This window comes from Rhea pennata, chromosome 3 (assembly GCF_028389875.1).
Source record: "Rhea pennata isolate bPtePen1 chromosome 3, bPtePen1.pri, whole genome shotgun sequence".
In the NCBI taxonomy this organism is placed as follows: Eukaryota; Metazoa; Chordata; class Aves; order Rheiformes; family Rheidae; genus Rhea; species Rhea pennata.
Genome location: NC_084665.1, coordinates 13,710,793 through 13,727,934, shown reverse-complemented (window position 1 = coordinate 13,727,934; position 17,142 = coordinate 13,710,793). Strand labels below are relative to the sequence as shown.

The 17,142-nt window shown below is 48.9% G+C and overlaps 2 protein-coding genes across 13 annotated transcripts in view; one reads left to right on the top strand and one right to left on the bottom strand.

The window, feature by feature from the left end:
* Positions 1-2,650: 2,650 nt before the first annotated feature.
* Positions 2,651-10,422, bottom strand: TMEM178A (transmembrane protein 178A). Its single transcript, XM_062571642.1, has 5 exons — positions 10,372-10,422; positions 7,560-7,678; positions 5,841-5,954; positions 4,906-5,043; positions 2,651-3,649 (listed from the first exon to the last, which is right to left on the bottom strand). Exons 2-5 carry the CDS (start codon positions 7,621-7,623, stop codon positions 3,408-3,410), a joined length of 558 nt encoding a protein of 185 aa, XP_062427626.1. The 5' UTR covers positions 7,624-7,678; positions 10,372-10,422; the 3' UTR covers positions 2,651-3,407.
* A 477-nt stretch (positions 10,423-10,899) lies between these two features.
* MAP4K3 (mitogen-activated protein kinase kinase kinase kinase 3) overlaps positions 10,900-17,142 on the top strand; it is an 84,199-nt gene continuing 77,956 nt past the window's right edge. For all 12 annotated transcript variants that reach the window (XR_009957845.1, XM_062571633.1, XM_062571635.1 and 9 more), the window contains exon 1: positions 10,900-11,125. Coding sequence is in view for 11 of the 12 variants with exons in the window: in XM_062571633.1 (XP_062427617.1) it covers positions 11,015-11,125 (111 nt within the window). In the remaining variant the exon portion in view is untranslated. The remainder of the gene's footprint in view (positions 11,126-17,142) is intronic.

The window sequence follows — 17,142 nt, the reverse complement described above, 5'->3', positions numbered from 1 at the left end:
CAGCTATAGCATGTTTCTAACAGGCCCTTTATGCTTTGGTTTAAGTATGAAGAGACATATCTCTACTGCCAGTAATGTTCTGCCTTACTTGATAACATTACTCTAAGGGCAGTGGAAGATGGGGAAAACTTTCAGGATGAATGAATAGCTGAAGGTGACGTTTGTCTGCAAAGAGGCAATATGAAAAAACTCTCCTGAAGAGAGCGAGCAAGCTTAGACATTCTTTTAGCATATGCAAAAAGTATTTTGGGGGGATGCAATCTAACTTGAGGCTTTCCCATAGCTGCTCAGCCAACAGTGAAGAATTTCTCTGTAAAATTATTGCAGATTGTTTTCTGATGGTATTTTGGACAAGCATTCCCAGCTTGGCAAGCTGGGATGGAATCATGCATTGTGTGCCTCTGCCATGATTAATGCAGAGACTATGTTTAACAGTGTTGGGGGGTGGGGTGGGGTTCCTCTCCTCCTCCTTCCGGATCCTGAAAAAGTGCTTTGGCTGAGTAGGGAAAGAGACTTTAACCTTTAGCTTAACTGTTTCTGGAAAATCAGACTTACTGTTGCTGAGAACTGCTTGTGGAGCCCCTCCACCTTTATACAGTGCTGAGGTGTTTTTCCCATACAACCATTGTGCTTATGGGAAGAGGCCTCAGGAGGCTTCCACAGCCTCCCTGCTGAAGCAAGATTATTGCCAGGCCTCGGTCATGTTGGCTGGGGTTTTGTCCAGCCCAGTCTTGAAAACCTTCAGCGATGGAGTTCCCTGCCTGTCTAGGTACGTGACCTAGGGGAGAAGTTTTCTTAATGTATGAACCTTCCAAGCTACATTTTTTTGGCTTTTGTCCCTCGTTACGTTGTCTGACATTGCAAACACTCTGTCCTATCTATAACTCTTTCAAGTTGTTGTAGGGTCCCCTTGTATTTCCCCCCTCAGCCTTCTTTTTACCAGGCTACTAGCTCCCTTCCCGCACTGGTGCTGTGCTCTGGGGCCCTGACTGCCTTGGTAGCCTCTGCCAGGCCCTTTCTAGTTTCCCCACATCCCCCTGACCTGGAGGATCCAACACTGGACACAATCCAAGTGGGATCTCACTAGTGAACAGAAATAATCTCTCTGGCTCTGCTGGCCCTGTGGCTCCTCGTGCAGCCCAGAATGGGGTTTGCTTTACCTGCGGTGGGCTTATATTCAGTTTATAGTCAGCCCAATGCCAGCTGTAACCCAAACCCTTCTTGGCAGGGCTACAGCTCAGTGCAGCTCTCCCAGTGTGGCCCAATGCACTGGGTTATCCTGCCCCAGGCAGAGCTGCGTGTTTCCTTCTTGAAAGGAAAGGTTTTCTGTTGACCCAGTTCTCAAGTTGCCTGAGGCCTCTCTGGATTGAAGTTCTGCCACTCATCATGTTAGCTACCTCCCCAGTTCAGTGTCACTCATGGGGATTTGTTTGTTTGTTTGTTTTCTACCCTCTTCACCTAAGGTGGAATAAAAATTTTTATTCCACGCCTTTTTAGTGTTATATTAAATTACTGTTTAATGATCCAGCACTCAGTTTATCAAATGAAGACTCATCAAATACTGTAAATGCACTGGAGAGCATCTTTCTGTCTCAAGCTGGATATGACAGAATACAGGCTATGTAAATAGGTAAGAGGTAAACAGGTAAGTGACAGGACCGAACAGTATTTGCTGAGAAACTCTGCTCTGTGCTCAGTGGTAGAGCAAAGCGCAAAAATGTAGGGAAGACTAGCCCCAAAGCTGTGCTTAGCTTTGATTTATCCTGCTTGCTGTTTCCTGGTGTCTTGACTGTTCCCAAATCAATTAATAATTGATCTGTTGAATCTTTATCCACTTGGCATGATTGTATTTCTTTGCCTAAGTTGTCATTGATTTTTTTTTTTCAGCTTTCATTTAATTGATGGTTATTGCATTAAGCTGTGATACTTCTGTTCCACCACCCCTGCCTCTCATCTCCCCTTCCTTCCTCTTCCATCCCTTTATCATCTTTCCTTTCTCTCAATTCTCCCTTCTCTTCTCAATCCTTTGCTTACAACAGTCTGTATCTGAACTTCTCCCTCACCATTACTGTGTTCATGTTTATCTTGTACCATGCAACTTTATTGCTGAAATGGCTTCTCCAGTCATCTTGTTTCTTCAGCAGTGTCTGGTCTGCTCCTCTGCAATGTAGGCTGGGCTTCCTGGACCTTCTCGGGGTCTGGCCAAGCTCTGTCCTTGTGCTCAGTAGGTGTGAAGCTGTGTTTTGGCAATGGATGGTGTGCTTTGAGGACAAAGCAGCTTAGGTGGTGGCGGAGGATGGTAGGTTTGGATGAGTTATGACAGACACATCAACATGGCACAGAAGTCTAATGCTGTCTAATGGATTGGCATGTCACTGTGATTTGTTAACTTGCATGTCACTTCAGTTAAGCAATAGAAAATGCAGTGTCCTCTGTTCCCTCACCACCACCACCTTCCAGCACTCCCTTCATCCTTCTGCCTTTCATGGGTAGCTCCTTGGCCCAAAGATGATGGTTTCCCTTGGGCTCTAACCTTAGCATGCTGCATTGTCACACAGCTGTCACTGACATAAGCACTGTCCAGGCTATGACCCTCTCTTACGAACTTTTTCTGCTTTGCAAAAGAGTCAAGTTCCAAGCCATGAAATTGCAGTCAACACAAATGCTTTTGACAGAGGCAGGTATTTTTACTACAGAGCTCGTAGCTTAACAAAGAGGCCTTCCAGGAATGGGTAGGAGTCGCTTAATCCTCGCAGTGCAGCTTGGATGCTCAGAATGGAAATCTTGGTTACTTACAAATTATACAGGAATTTCAGGTACAAAAGGGAACCAAGCTGGAGTACTGTTAGAACAAACGCTCACTCCGGACACAAAAAGACACAGGCACACCCTGATTTTAAAAAGAAGGGTCTGCTGAGACAGCGGGGGGGGGGGGGGGGACACACACCAAAATCTTCCTTTAAGGTCAAGTGCAAAAGGTGCTGAATTAAAACATTATGCATGCCCTGGGGATAATTCTGACAAGTATTCATTTGGCAACAATTACTTTTCCTTGGTTTCTTTATGTACAAACACTTGAAAAAATAGAAAGAGCCCTGAATTCTTGCAATGACTTCCCTCCCCCTTGCCAACCAATGCAAGTATCTTCCTTTACATGCACATAGCACATTGAACTGAAGCAGCTGACAGTGTCTTCTGAGAGCTGTCTCCTTTTCCTCTCTCTCTCTCTCTGCTGGGCAACATAGGAGAACAGTTTGCTGGACTTGGCAAAACATGAGAAGTCTGATTTTTGAAGAATCAAGTTCTTGTGTTAATCCTCAATTTAGTTTTTGCTTCTGTTTCTTTTAGTAAGTCCTGAAAAAATACTGTCCGATCATCACCGAGCCGTGTTGGCGATGGGTGGGCAGTCATACGGAGGAATCTCTGGCAGACTTCAGCTGCAAAATCTTGCTTCTGCTGACAAATGGATAAGCTGTGCAAAGACACCCAGCTGCTACTGTAAATCCCAAACTGCACCAAGCACAAAATATAGACCAGCTGTATCCATGTTCTACATCATCTGGAAGACTATAGATGAATTTGGGGAAACGGTTTAGATCGTATGATATGCTGGCTGCATAAGTGCACAGAGATATAGTGCAAAATATTCCTGTAAGTGAAACAATCACATTGGTATTTTGAGATGTAGCATAGAGTGAATAACAAAACAAATGCTGAGCCTTTACTAATCAAATAACTTGCACCCAGTTTTGTTGATCTAAGTTATCTTGGGTTGCACATAAAGTTTTAGTGTTACCCAATTATGCAAGACTGAGTCCTCCCTCTGTGCTTGTGAATTGCATCTCATGAACTTCCTGGTTACTACATTTCAGAATAAAAATCTTTTCTATGACTTTAGTCATGTCTCTGTTCTGCCCTTACAAACAGAGCAAGGTAGCTAAAGCCTCCACCTGTGATCTGATCTGATCCATGTGACAAGACAGCACCAAGGAAGCTAGGCTTGTCACGCAGGTTCTTCTCTGTGGGAGCGGTGCCTGCTGTACACCTCCGAGGAGCTAGGAAAAACTGTGTTGCACGTGCTTCTTGTAACCTGATCTGAAGGTTATTGTGCAGGTAACCTACCTCTGTCTATGGCCCTTGCCAGCCTCCCCCAACACACCTCTGCTGAGCACTGTTTGTGCTAAATCACTGCCCAGCTGTCTGCAGGCACTCTTCTCCCAGCCTAGGCTTTCTGTTGGCTTGCTTTTCACTAGGCTATGTTTTTCATTAGGCAGCGCTATTAGCCATGCACAACAAGCCCTTACTTGGGTCAGTGCCTTCCAAACTTGCTTAAAAAAAATATGCTGTGCTTTTTAGGTGCTCAAATCAAAATATTTCCTGTGGCACAAGAGAAAGCATTATGCTTATCCTTATGAGTTTGGATGCTTCAAATGTCTGCTGGCTTCTTTTGGGGAGACTTTTATCTCCTCTCTCTCTCTCTCTCTCTCTCTCTCCTTCCCTGACTATCTTGAATTTTTTTAACTAAAATTTTTTTGAAATGTAACCTCCTACTCTATTTCCTATTACTTAAGGAATCGTATAGTCAAACACAAGGACTGAAAACTACAGCAAGGGACCCTTTCCAGTCTCGAGTACAAAGAGATCCCTTTATAAAGGGACGGGGGATTGTTTTAGCCCTGCAGTCCTTCCCTGCTGTTGCACGAGGGTTATAAATTTTTTCACAAGTTTTTTGTTTCTAATTGTTGGATGTTACACTTGTCTGAGTAAGCAGCTCATTTCATGCAAGGGACAATAACTGGAGTTCAGAAGGAAAGGTGTGCTCTGCTTACTGGCATCACGCTGCCTGCCCAAAGGGAACCTGGTGAAGCCTTCACCTGTGATTAGCATGCCAGAGCGATGCATTACCTGTCATCAGGAACAGAAGGCCTGCAACGTGCTGGGTGAGGCTTTCTTCCCAAAAGAAGCTGAATGCTGCTACGATACACCCACAGAGAAGAACTGCAGCAGCCATGCCCAGGAAACCGGCTGTGATTCTTCTTAAGTCTGCTTCCACCGAAAACAAGAAATACAGAGGGGGCAATGCAATGGTTATGCCTTCCCTTGCAGAAAGAAGGGGAATGATACCTAGGTATAGCCACAAGCTCAGCTGGTGGGGCTGGGCAGACCCACAGGAAGAGTAACTTTACACCTGCAAGTACCTTTAAGTAGAAGGTGATCTTTTCTAGGACCAAAACAGCTAGCCTGTTTCCTAGTTGTGCTGTAAACTTCCCAGTATTACGTGAAGCTTCAGCCATACATAGCATTCAGGATGCGGGTGAAGCATGGATTTATGTAGATACACAGTGGTACTTTCCTGTTTGTTCTCTGTTTCATTCTAGAGCTGCTTTAAATGCAACTTGGATAGGCAGAAAAGGTCTTGCTCCACTTTCTAAATGCTGATTTCCTTGCAGACGGGTTCTGCCATCATTGTTTAGCATGTGGTTTCTGACATGAGCTTCTGAAACATCTGCTACTGGATGTTTTCCAGAGACAACAAAGCACAGGATTTTGACCCAACATCTGCATACACTTGGGGAAGTGAGGGGAGAAGTGGCTAAGGGAAGCAAGCTTACATGCAACAAGCTTAAAATTGGTTGTGCGTGGCATTAGCGCTTTCCTGGAATGATTGTGACTTAACAGAAATGAGGGTGAAGCTGGCTGCTGGCTGGGCCCCGCTAGGACCCTGCTTCCTCAGCCCCTTCCTCTGCGAACTACCATCCCATTGCTGCCTTTCCCACGTGAAACGGGAGGCGTGTGGCAGTGACCTCCCCGGGGAGGAGCAGGCCGCGCTGAGCACTTACGGAGCAGATGCCACTCATCTTGCTGGATCACCTTTGTCAGGTTGAAGGGGACGTTGTGCAAACGAATCGGCTGGGAGAAGTGGTACTTGATAGCGGTGCATCTCTGAGCGACGCCTGCCGGAGAGGAAGACGAGGCACTCCCAGACCAGGTAACCAAAAAAAAGCCCCCATCTCCCCTCAAAGCACTACGAGTCAGTCTGTTTCCTCACAGCTTGTCCTTGTCACCTTGTCCTCACCCTCCCCTGCCCTATGCCGTGTGCTCAGCTCCTGCCCTTTCCTTTCTTCTCTGAATACTCAGCTCTAGTCTGTGTCACCAACGCCAGCACCTGCGACCTGGCTCCTTCGGAGACCACCGTTGGCCCACTGCACTTGGGAAACGTCACCCGTGATACAAGAGCCTTAATTTTCCCCCAGCCCTGCCAAATGAAGGGATCCTGCTTCTCTCTGACAGACGAGAAGTGTTCCCAGACCGGGATGTAGGAACAGGGGCAAAAAAGCTTACTCCGAGGCTGCCGAGTAAGGGCAGTCAATGCGTTGCTGCTCCTCGTGCGCTGAACTCATGCCTTTCCTGGCAAAGACAAAACCTCCCCAGAAAAGGCCTGCGCTGCAGCACAAGAAACCATGCTCTGACTAATGCAAAGGCGCGGGCAGGGTTCCTGGGGAAGTGGCTATTGCTAATCTCTTCCAAGTAGTCCACGGTGGCTGGTGGCAGCACTGGCTGAGCTACTCATTGTCACCAGTGAATTTGCAGGCAAGAGGGGGGAAGACGCACTGGATTTTGAATGGGCACTAAGTTTTGCAAGAGCAGAGGCCAAAAAAAAAGGGGGGGTAGAACTGGCTGGATTCCAGCTGCCACATGACGTGCCAGTGACAAATACCCCGAAACAGCTGCTGCCTGGCAAGTGCCGCAGGGTTGTGCCATTCCTCGTGCCCACGGGGATCGCTGCCCCAAAGCGCCCTTTCCGTATTTGAGACATTTTTGCCTGCCTTTGTTCTTAGCGGAGCAAGCGCCAGCACAAGCTGTCGCTATCTCTGGGCTGTCTGCATTACCATCCTGGAAAGACAAAGGCGTTTTTCTTCTAGGGCAAAGCACAACTCTGTGTGTCTGTGTGCACACACAACTGTGAAGCGCAATGGAAAAGCCTCCTGCTTGAGGAAACGGGCAAAACAGCCAGGCTGCAGCACTGCTGTTTTACACTCTCACGTCAGTCATCCCTAAAACCTCGAGATTTAGCTCTTCTCCCTGGACCTCAGGATTGATTTCAAAAGGAGTGTGCCAGTATAGGACTGGTGTTTGTGGGGCTCATGGCTTCTCCCAGCTGGAGCCTTCCCTCATGTGTTTTCCTTGAGGGCACAATTTACAGCCACAACTAACCAACTCTTGGACCAGTACAAACCACAATTTTTCCCCTGACCACGCAGCTTTTGGCATCCCAGAAACATCTACCTGCCTCCATGTCTAAGCCTGAGGTCACACCACCAGTAAGTGGATGCTCTCTGGCCCCTTGTAAGGACACCCTCCCTGTCTCCCAATCTCCTAAGCAAAGAGGACAGCCTGGACCTGGGCCACCTCTGCAAACAAGGATAGATACGGTGCCTCTCCCTTTCATCTGGAACAAAAAGATGCTGGTAGAGAGGTTTGGGAGAACTCCTCCCAAAGAGAGGCAAATCGCATCAGCGCTGCCATGCTGAAGCCACGAGGAGCCTGCCAATACAAACCTGCCAAGGAGCTCCACTGCTGAGCAGCAGCCAGGATTTGGGGCTGTAGAGAACAAAGTGGCATTTTGGATCTAAGCAGCAGCAGCAGCAGCCTGGATGGGTCATGAGCACAGTTGGCCCTGGAAATAACAACGTGGCCAGCCTCAGCAAGTATTTTTGTGGCTGGAGGGTGCAGATGACTATGGATAAGGCTTGTGATCCCTAGAGGCACAACCGTAAAATGTCACGATTCCCAACAGTGACCAGAAGAACTCTTAAAGCAAGTGCTATTTTCTGCATCTGTATTCCTCAGCACGCGTGAGCTTGGCTGAAACAGGTAGGAATTGCAGCACTAACATTTGCACCTCCAGCAGCCGAACAAAAAACTGTTCGCCTTATTCTCCATCTGGTAAATGGAGTAGGCCTTGAAAATGTTCAAGGAAAGGTGCCTGTGTTAATTCTTGCGCCTCAGACTCCCTGTGCAGCACAGCAGTGACCTCCAAAAACAGGATGGCAGAGAAAACAGCGTGGGAGCTGCTCCCTTACAAGGGGGGCTTTATTTATGCATGAAATAGGGAATGTGCTGGTACATCTCGTAGCCAAGGCATCTACTTACCCTAGAATGAAACCGTGGGCAAGACCTACGTCCCAGCGCATCACTGCGCATTCAGTAGCGTTGAACGAGAGAAGCAGGACGGCAATTTGGCTGAAGCGTCACAAAGAGGTTTCACTCCCAGATGCAACTTTGACCCTTCTGAAAGGCGCTGAAGAAGCTCAGCCTGACTGTCTGCAGCACATGGCTACACCATCCCTCGACAGCGGCATTTGATCAACAGGAGGAAAAGGAGGAAGCCGCGGAAGCCACCCCGCAGCATGGGGAATGAAATGATGCCTGTAGCCAATTTGCTCTATTTCCGAAGGTAGAGGAGAGCATGTTGCTCTTCACTCCATCTGTCTCCCTCACCACAGAGAAGTCACAGATACACCCACAGGTTTCTCTGGTAGTTATTCTACATGAACAGAGGAAGCACAGGCAGCTGCCAGGGATAGAAAGCAGGATTTAAAGGGAAAAATATCCTGCTTACTTCATTTATATCAATTTCTACCTCAGGAGAACCTGGCAAGAGCATAAAATGGGAGCAAATATAAACCATTTCCCCTCTATCAAGATAAAAATGAAGACTGAAAGGCAAAAGCAGGCTGCCATAAGGATATCAGTGCTCTCCAGCAGGATGTCCTCTAGCCTTTCCGGAGAGAGCTCAAACTCCCTGGCATTTCCTTCCGTAACTTGTTCACAGCTGCTGCTGCTCCCAAACTTGTAACAGAGCCCAGTCCCTTTGGATCAGCTCTTTGAGCATCTGTGGTGGCCCTCTTCAGCTAACCTACTCCTGCTGCTTTTCCTGGCTCCTCTGGCAGCAGAAAGCAGCCCCATGGGCCCCAAAGACCTGAGTCACTCGCCTGCAAAAATCACAGCAGCCCGAATCCAATTCTGACAGGTTTAAAACTATTTTTATTTGCGATGATGTAGAAAGAGAGCAAAAGTCATAAGAACTAAGCCAAGCAGAGGACAGCTGGCCCGGGGAGGCTGGTGGGACACTACGCAAACGCCTAGCTGTGCCCCCTACGCCTGCCAGACCACCCCGTCCCCCCCGTTTCCCTCTCCGCTCCCGTCGTCGCTCATCGGAACAGGGCTGCCCCCAGCTCCGAGCCCCCGCGCGCGGTCCCGGCAGGAGGGTCCCGCGCGCCAGCAGCCGTGGCAAGGCGGGCAGACGGCGCCTCTTGGGGCGCCAGCTTCCCCCTCGCTGTATTTCTCCCCTGTCAGCGTGAGCGTGGGGAGGGGGTGCCCCAGGGCTCTGCGAGGAGGAGGTGGGCACGGGGCTCTGCCGGAGCGCGAGGGTGGTGCAGGGAGGCTGCGCTCGCCCACGCTGGGGGCGGCGGATGGGCAGGTGCCCAGTACGTGGTGGGGGGCGTGCGTGTGGGGAGGGGGATCCCCGATCCCCATGCTCAGGGACTGCAGATGAAGGGGAAGGATCCCGATTTTCATGCACCGCGGCTGCCTGTCCTCGGAGGTGCCCAGTTCCCCCCCCCCCCCCCCCGTGCAGGGCGCTGGCACCAGGGCAACCCCCGTGCCAGTGCCCAGGAGACGGCATGAGGGGGCCGCTTGCATGCACCGGGAATGGCTCCAAGGGGGTCCCAGCTCCCCACGCCTGGGCACCACCCCGAGGGGGTCCCCGCGCCCCACGCCAGCCGGGCGCTGCCCCCCCCCCAGGAGCTCCCCGCGCCCCACGCCAGCCGGGCGCTGCCCCCCCCCCCCCAGGAGGGTCCCCGCGCCCCACGCCAGCCGGGCGCTGCCCCCCCGCCTCCAGGAGGGTCCCCGCGCCCCACGCCAGCCGGGCGCTGCCCCCCCACCTCCAGGAGGGTCCCCGCGCCCCACGCCAGCCGGGCGCTGCCCCCCCCCCCCCAGGAGCTCCCCGCGCCCCACGCCAGCCGGGCGCTGCCCCCCCCCAGGAGGGTCCCCGCGCCCCACGCCAGCCGGGCGCTGCCCCCCCCAGGAGCCCCCGCGCCCCACGCCAGCCGGGCGCTGCCCCCCCCCAGGAGGGTCCCCGCGCCCCACGCCAGCCGGGCGCTGCCCCCCCCCCCCCCCAGGAGCTCCCCGCGCCCCACGCCAGCCGGGCGCTGCCCCCCCCCCAGGAGGGTCCCCGCGCCCCACGCCAGTCGGGCGCTGCCCCCCCAGGAGCTCCCCGCGCCCCACGCCAGCCGGGCGCTGCCGCCGGCGGAGCCCGGCCGCGGCGGCTGGCGGCGGGGTGCGCGGTGCCCGTGCCGGCCGGCTCACCGCTGCGGACGAGGCTGTCGAGACGGGAGTCGATGCCCAGGTAGTAGCAGGTCCGCCAGAGCCCGGCGTGCGTGGCGAAGAGCGGCCGGGCGCAGCGTGGCGGCGGCAGCTCGCGGCGCAGCGGCAGCGGCGGCAGCCGGGCGGCCTCACAGCTCCGCCGGTGCCGCAGCGGGTCGGTCTCGTACCAGTGGTCGGTGCAGAGGGCCGCCAGCAGCAGCCCCAGCGCGCACAGGCCGAGGCCGAGCCCCAGGGCGCGGGCGGCCGCCCGCATCGCATCGCCGCCTCCCCCCGCGCCGGCGGCAGCACCGGGACCCGCACGGGCCTCGCGGCTCCGCCGCCCCACGTGGAGCGGCGCGCCGCGCCCCGCGCATGCGCGCGCCGCCTGCCCTGCCCCGCCCCTCCGCTGGCCCGCCGCACCGCGCAGGCGCGCGGCGCCCCGGAGGAGCCGAGTGGGGGGGGCGGGGGCGCGCTGCGCGCCTGCGCCGTACGGCGGCGCGGCGCCATGTTGCCCGAGCGGGCCGGGGGGAGGCTGTGAGCGCTCCGGTGTCGGGTTCCCTCCCCCATCTCTCCTCGCCCTCCCCTTCCCCCGGGCCTTGCCCGCCCGCCCTGGGGGCCGCGGCCGAGTGGGGCCTCCCCCGGCACCATGAGCGGCGGCGGCGGCGGGCGGGTGTGCGACCTGTCCCGGCGCAACCCGCAGGAGGACTTCGAGCTCATCCAGCGCATTGGCAGCGGCACCTACGGCGACGTCTACAAGGTACCGGCCCCGCCGCGGCCCTGTCAGCCCCGGCCTCCCGCGGCAGGGAGCGGGGAGCCGTTGCTAAGCGGCGCCGTCCCCCCCCTCCCCACTTTGAGTGGGTTCTTCCCGTTGCCAAGCAACGGGGTCGCACCCCCCCCTCCGCCCCACAACCCGGAGGGAGGGTTGTCCCCGTTGCCAGGCGACGGAGCCCCCTGCCCTCCCCCCCCCCCCCCCCGGGGGCTCTTCCCGGTGCCCGGCAGCGAGGTGCCCCCCCCGGCGCCGGGCGCGGTGACAGCGCCGTCGCCGCGGGGTCGCCTTCGCGGACGGGGCCTCGGCGCCCGCTCGCCTCCAAACGCGGCGAGGAGCCTCCGCGAGCGGCGGGACGTGCCCGCTTGCTCGCTGGGGGCACGGTGACCGTCCCGGCGGGCGAACGCCCGCCCCGGCGGGCCGTGCAGCCGCGCTCCGGCGCGGAGCCCCTTCTCGGGTGGAAGTGCCGGGGCTTCGCGCTCGCCTCTCTGCGCAGCCCGGGCAGCGTCACGAAAGCCGTTATCAAGGTTGCCCGATGTTATTCCAGTCTCTTTAATAATCCCAGTGACAGAAACGTAGAAGAAGCATGACTAAAGCACCAACACTCCCCACACCTGCCTTTAGCTTTCTTTGATTTTAGCCTGCTTGGATATTTGCTCTTCCTCTGTAGCATACGTTGCTATTTTGTGTATGCAGCCGAACTCTTGACTGACGTGATGTGGCACCCTGTCCCTCAGGTAGCGTTACACCTCTGGTTACCTTCTTTCTGCTCTGCAGCACAACGGAGAGGAGAGTTGAAGTTTACTGCGTGTAATATGTTGGAAGTGTTGTTTTAACCATATGTTTTCCAAATGCGCTCTGTTTTTGTCGTCGCAGTGTTTGTTTACTTAAGCAAGTTGGATTGGCAGACCAGACCGTAACAAAACATTTAGAGGTATTCCACAATTTGAGGCTCTGTTGCACAGAAATAGCACTGATTCCACCTCTGACTTTAAGTGAATATGACTAGAAACAAAGTGTTGTCTGCAGTGATTTTTGGTTTAATCTAAGCTCACTTAAATGTTGTGAAAGTTTCAGGACCTAAATCCTCTTGTTGTTATGCTCTTAGTGTGCTAACTCCCTGCATTGTTAATTGAAAAGTTTTCCTGTGGGTTCCCCCCCCTTTGCCAATTTTCTTTGAGTATTTACATAAGACACTTTAAGTTATTCATATCTATTTACTTCATGCTCTATTTTTTTTGTTTGTTTTTCTGCAAACTGTTGCCTTGATGTGTTCTGCTTATTTCTAGTGCAGTTTGAAACTGGCCTACTGACTCTGGTGATATAATTTTTGATTAGGTTTTTTTAAGGTATTTTTTAGGCATTTTTGTTGTATGCGAATTAATGAAGTTGTCTGTGTTAACTTTTTAATTTTGAGGATGTTAGCACCAACCATAGAGTAAATATTTGCATTTGTAATACTACTATGCATGTAAAACCTGTTACGTTTTATTGGATTTGTCAAGGTTTCCTTGAGAATAATCACGCTTGTTAACCATTGCTGTAATCATCTGTCCACTGCTCTGTTAGTGGATGATGCTTGGTACTGCTGTTTACCTTTTTTTGGGGGGGGGGGGGGGGGGGCGGGGAGAGGGGGAGTAATTTGAGGCATTAAAGTCCTCTCTTTCCTCAAAATGGATTTCTTTATGTTCACCATCGACATGTGACAGTTGAGCTAGAAGATGGTATGTCAGAACATGGATACTCCAGGAAGGTATTATGATTATTTATCTTTCCTCAATTAGACAGAGATGGGTACTTTCTAGCTTTCTCGTTAGGTACTGTAGGTTGTGGATGCTGTAGGGAAAATGAGACATGCTTTCCTTCTGGATGAATTGCTGCTTGCTTCATTTTGAGGCTAGGTCTTCTCCAAGGTGCATTTGAAGAGGAGCATATAACTAGTCCAAAACCAATAATGAAGGCTACTTTTAATGTTCCAAAGAGCGAATAATGTCTTATGGGTTATTCACGTGTGAGCTTATAACGACTTTATCTTAAATTTGTCATTTTTTTCACAAAACCTCTTTCATTTGCTTCATTTTGGCTTCTATAAATTAATTTGGTTGATGAAATAAATGTGTAAAGCTGGAGTTTGCCAAGTGATGATGGCGCTCATCAGTGGTGAAATCTCAGCAAATTTGAATCACAGGTGCTGGAGCGTACTTTGGGAGGCCTCTTTCGTATAAACTTCGAATAATGGTTTTTTGCACTTAGCTGGAGGAGCAATGTAGGCACTTTTTTTTTTTTTTTTTTTTTTTTTTTGTTAGTTGGTAGGGATTTTTACCTTAATAAGATGACCATCTCATTATGCTGATATTCCTCCTAAACGCTGACCTTTCCATAACCTGCTTTCCTGGCAGAGTTTTGAGAAGCTGAAAGCAGAGTAGGCTGGCATCTACTTCCTTGATCCTTTTCAGTTGGACTTTCAACCTGAGTTGAACAGTGCATGGACCTACTGTTTTATGAGTAAAATATATAATTAAAAAAAAATAGATGGACTTTACTTTGAAGATATTAGGATTTAGTAAAAGCCTGGAGTGTGGGCTGAACTAAGGAGACTATAAAGAGAATGAGGATATTGGTCAGACTGATAAGATCCTACTATTACAAGTTCTGCTGTTTGGTTAATACCTGGGAACATGCTAGTGTACCACAAAGTAGAGATTTTTGATTTAAACTAATATTTTATGATCATCTGCCCTCCCACAAACCAGCTTTCAAAGAGGACTTGGAGAAGGTGATAAGGAAGGTAATAAGTAATTTTTTTTGGACATGCAATTTGTTCTGTGTCACCTATGCAAGTGAACAATTAAGTGTCTCTCCTAACTAGCACCAGTGCAGGTTTGTTGTAAGATATGAAACTTGATCTAGATTCCTTTGTTTTTATGTATCGCAGGAACATTGATACCGAACATCATATCTCTTTCAAACCATCACTAAAAATAATATTAAAGATGCTTTTTCTTTCCCCTCACTGCAACTATGTTGCTATGATAGATAAAAACATTAATCTTACAAAGTCCTCATTTCAAATTTAAGTAAAACACAGGACTTGGAGATAATCTGTTCCCTTGTCCAGTTATGTTTGCTCTGAAGGCTACTAAAAGGAGTTAATGATGAAATCAAATTGTTACTTTCACAAATTACTACTACAAATTACTACAGTTGATGTTTCTGTAACAAAGTACAGAGAGGCAATCTTGTAATAATGATTTTTGGGGAGCTGAGCTGTTCTTCAACTTTGCATATCATGTTTTTATTGTATGGTTTTTGTTTTCTGTGTCTTAATAAAATTTACTGCTCAAGTAATTTAGCTTCAATATAAAGTCTAGTTTTGATTTTTGATTGCAGTTACATATCAGGAAAACTCTCGAATCTCATCTTCTGTTTTCATCAGATCTTTCTCATCCACAATGACACCTGCTAGCAAGGGTGAAAGCTAGTTCTGCTGTCATACAAGTTATTTCTGCCCTCTGTGTTTCTGTATTTCGTCGTTAGGAAGAACTGCATTGTGTAGGATGGTGAGCAAAGTGTGAAAGAGCAATTATGGACAAGTTGTAGAAAAGAGACTCTATTTTGTCCTACTGAGTTTCAAGAAATATCTCTAGAGTTAAACAAAGTGGCTGCTTTATTCTTTTTCCTTGGTATCAATTTCATCTCTAATGTAGAAAGATTTTTGTGTCTCCTGATAGGAACTTGCCATTCTAATCACCCCTCTTCCGAAGGCCTTGGTAATTTGTGCCATCCTTCTAGGGTTTGGGTTGCAAGTTCTGCACACAGTGTTCTTGGGGAGACCGTACTAATCATTTACCTAACAGTGCTGCAACTTTCCTATTTGCCATCCAGTTCTGTACATCGTAATTCCTTTTGGTTTGCTGGTCACTGCACGTAGATTTGAAGCATATTCTGAGGCGATTGTAGATCTATTTCCTTTTTTATACAATTAATTTACATCATAGCATATCTTTAAAAAATAAGCATTGTTTTGGGTTAATGAACACGGAACTCCAGCTGGCATTTTACAGGTCATTCATCTAGTGTGGTTGAATCTTTGAAAAGATCTTAACCTTCCTTTACTTTCCACTTTACTGAAATTCAAGTAGTTGTGATAATTAGTGAGATCATTTAACATATGAAGGCATAGAACATTATTGGGTGCACTTTGCTTGTCTCATTTAAAAAAGAAAAGGAAAAATATATTTTTAGTTTTCTAGTCATTTGGTATAAAAGCTGGTTTTAGTGAGGAAAATAATGTGTTTACCGGCTCGGCTGTTTCCCTCTGAATTCAGAGTCTTTGGGGCATCTCTGAGGAGCATCTCATGACTCTTGCTCTTCTTTACTATCAACTTTGTTTCAGAAGCTTGTCTGTGGTTTCTGATATTGCTTATACGTACTGCTAGAGGAGAGTATGTCCAGACCAAGTAACCTTGAAGAACCTTCTGTTTTGCTGAGTGACACACATGCTTTTCTTCTCCTGAGTGCCATTAACTCATTTTCTTTCCTTGCTTCTCTTTCGTGTGCTGATTTAGTAAGTCATCAATTCATTTATGGGTTCTCTGCTTCTCAGATACTGAGTTTTTTGTATCTTTTAGTCATATGCTTTTTGATATCCATTTTAGTCTTACTTTCTTGATATATCTTATTACTGTTCAAGCTCCTATTGGCTTCAGTAAGAATGAATGACTATTCAGAAGGATCTGTGTTTCAGCTTTCATAGTCTTTTGAAGTTTACTGATAAGCCAGGCAGGTGAATGTTTTGCCATCCTGTTTTTCTGCATTGGGTTGTGTATGCCTTACTGTCTGTGACTGTGGTTTCCTAAAGAAGAATTCGTGCCATGCTTAGGGATTTTTTTTTCTTAATCTAGGATCTTTTCATTTAATAACATCCCTTTCATCAAAACATTCCTTTCTAAAATTGTAGTCCTGTCAATTTTTGGTGACTCCTACTAGAATGTAGAACCTAATAATTTTTATTGTAATTCTGAGTAGTTCAACTCATGACGGTGATGCTGTGAGATGGGGCAGACTGATATAACAGCTCACAGTTACTCTAAAGGGGAAATTCCCAATCTGATTCCTGGCTGTACAGTCCTACAGCTTATCCTGTGTTAGGTCCAGAGCTCATCAGCTGGAGCCAGGGCAGTTAGCTACCCAGGCAGAAAACTAACCAATTTCCTGAAGAGCTGAGTTAATCCAATCAGGAAGTTTTTCTCTTTTTGTGCTGTGGAGTGAGCTATCTCATGAAGCAGTAACCTGCTCTATAATTGCTTGTCTGAATTCTTACTTGAATTCAACAATTCACAACAGTTTAACTTTTCTCACTTAAAGTAGTCAGGGACAGATGCAGCCTGTTGTTACCACCTTAGACATTGCTTTTTGGCTTAGTTTTTGTTGCAGCATTAGGGATGTTATATTGCCAACTTGCATTTGAAGGACAAATACAATCTTGGCAAATGATTACCTCCACAGACCTTGGATTTTATGTCTATACTGGCTCAACTGCATGGAACTTTCTACTTTTTTTTTTTTTTTTAACTTAGTGTTGTGGCATAGGTGCAGTACGAACTAATAACCCTTCTCCTCCTTTTTTCCACCCCTTCCTTTTCTTTTCAGACACACATCACACATTTTTGATCTATTGGTGTTTCCTGAATAGATCCTAGCTGGGTGCTGCCATATTGCATTGCTTTATCATTCTCAGGTTCAGAGTAGTTAGGTCTTTCAATTGTGAGGCATTTTGGTTAAAGAATTTTTATATAATGCAGCAACAATAAAAAACTAGACTCTTCTAGCTTTTATTTCTGACTAGTGCCTGTTTTTTATTTAGTGTTTTGATCTGACATCCTACTGTTGTCACAGACACTAGTAACTTTTCCATTATTTCCTGTCTAATTAGGCAGTGCTTCTCCAGCTTGATTAAAGGCCGTTGGTTCCTTCTCTCATAAAGATATGGTGGTCTAGACCTCCAG

Coding starts and splice junctions, on each gene's coding strand:
- TMEM178A (XM_062571642.1), bottom strand. CDS start 7,623: ATGCCACTTTGTTCTCTACAGCCCCAAATCCTGGCTGCTGCTCAGCAG. Junction 5,955..7,559: donor GCAGTGGAGCTCCTTGGCAG/GTTTGTATTGGC, acceptor CCTCTCCGGCAG/GCGTCGCTCAGAGATGCACC. Junction 3,650..4,905: donor CCTTCTGTTCCTGATGACAG/GTAATGCATCGC, acceptor TTTCACTTACAG/GAATATTTTGCACTATATCT.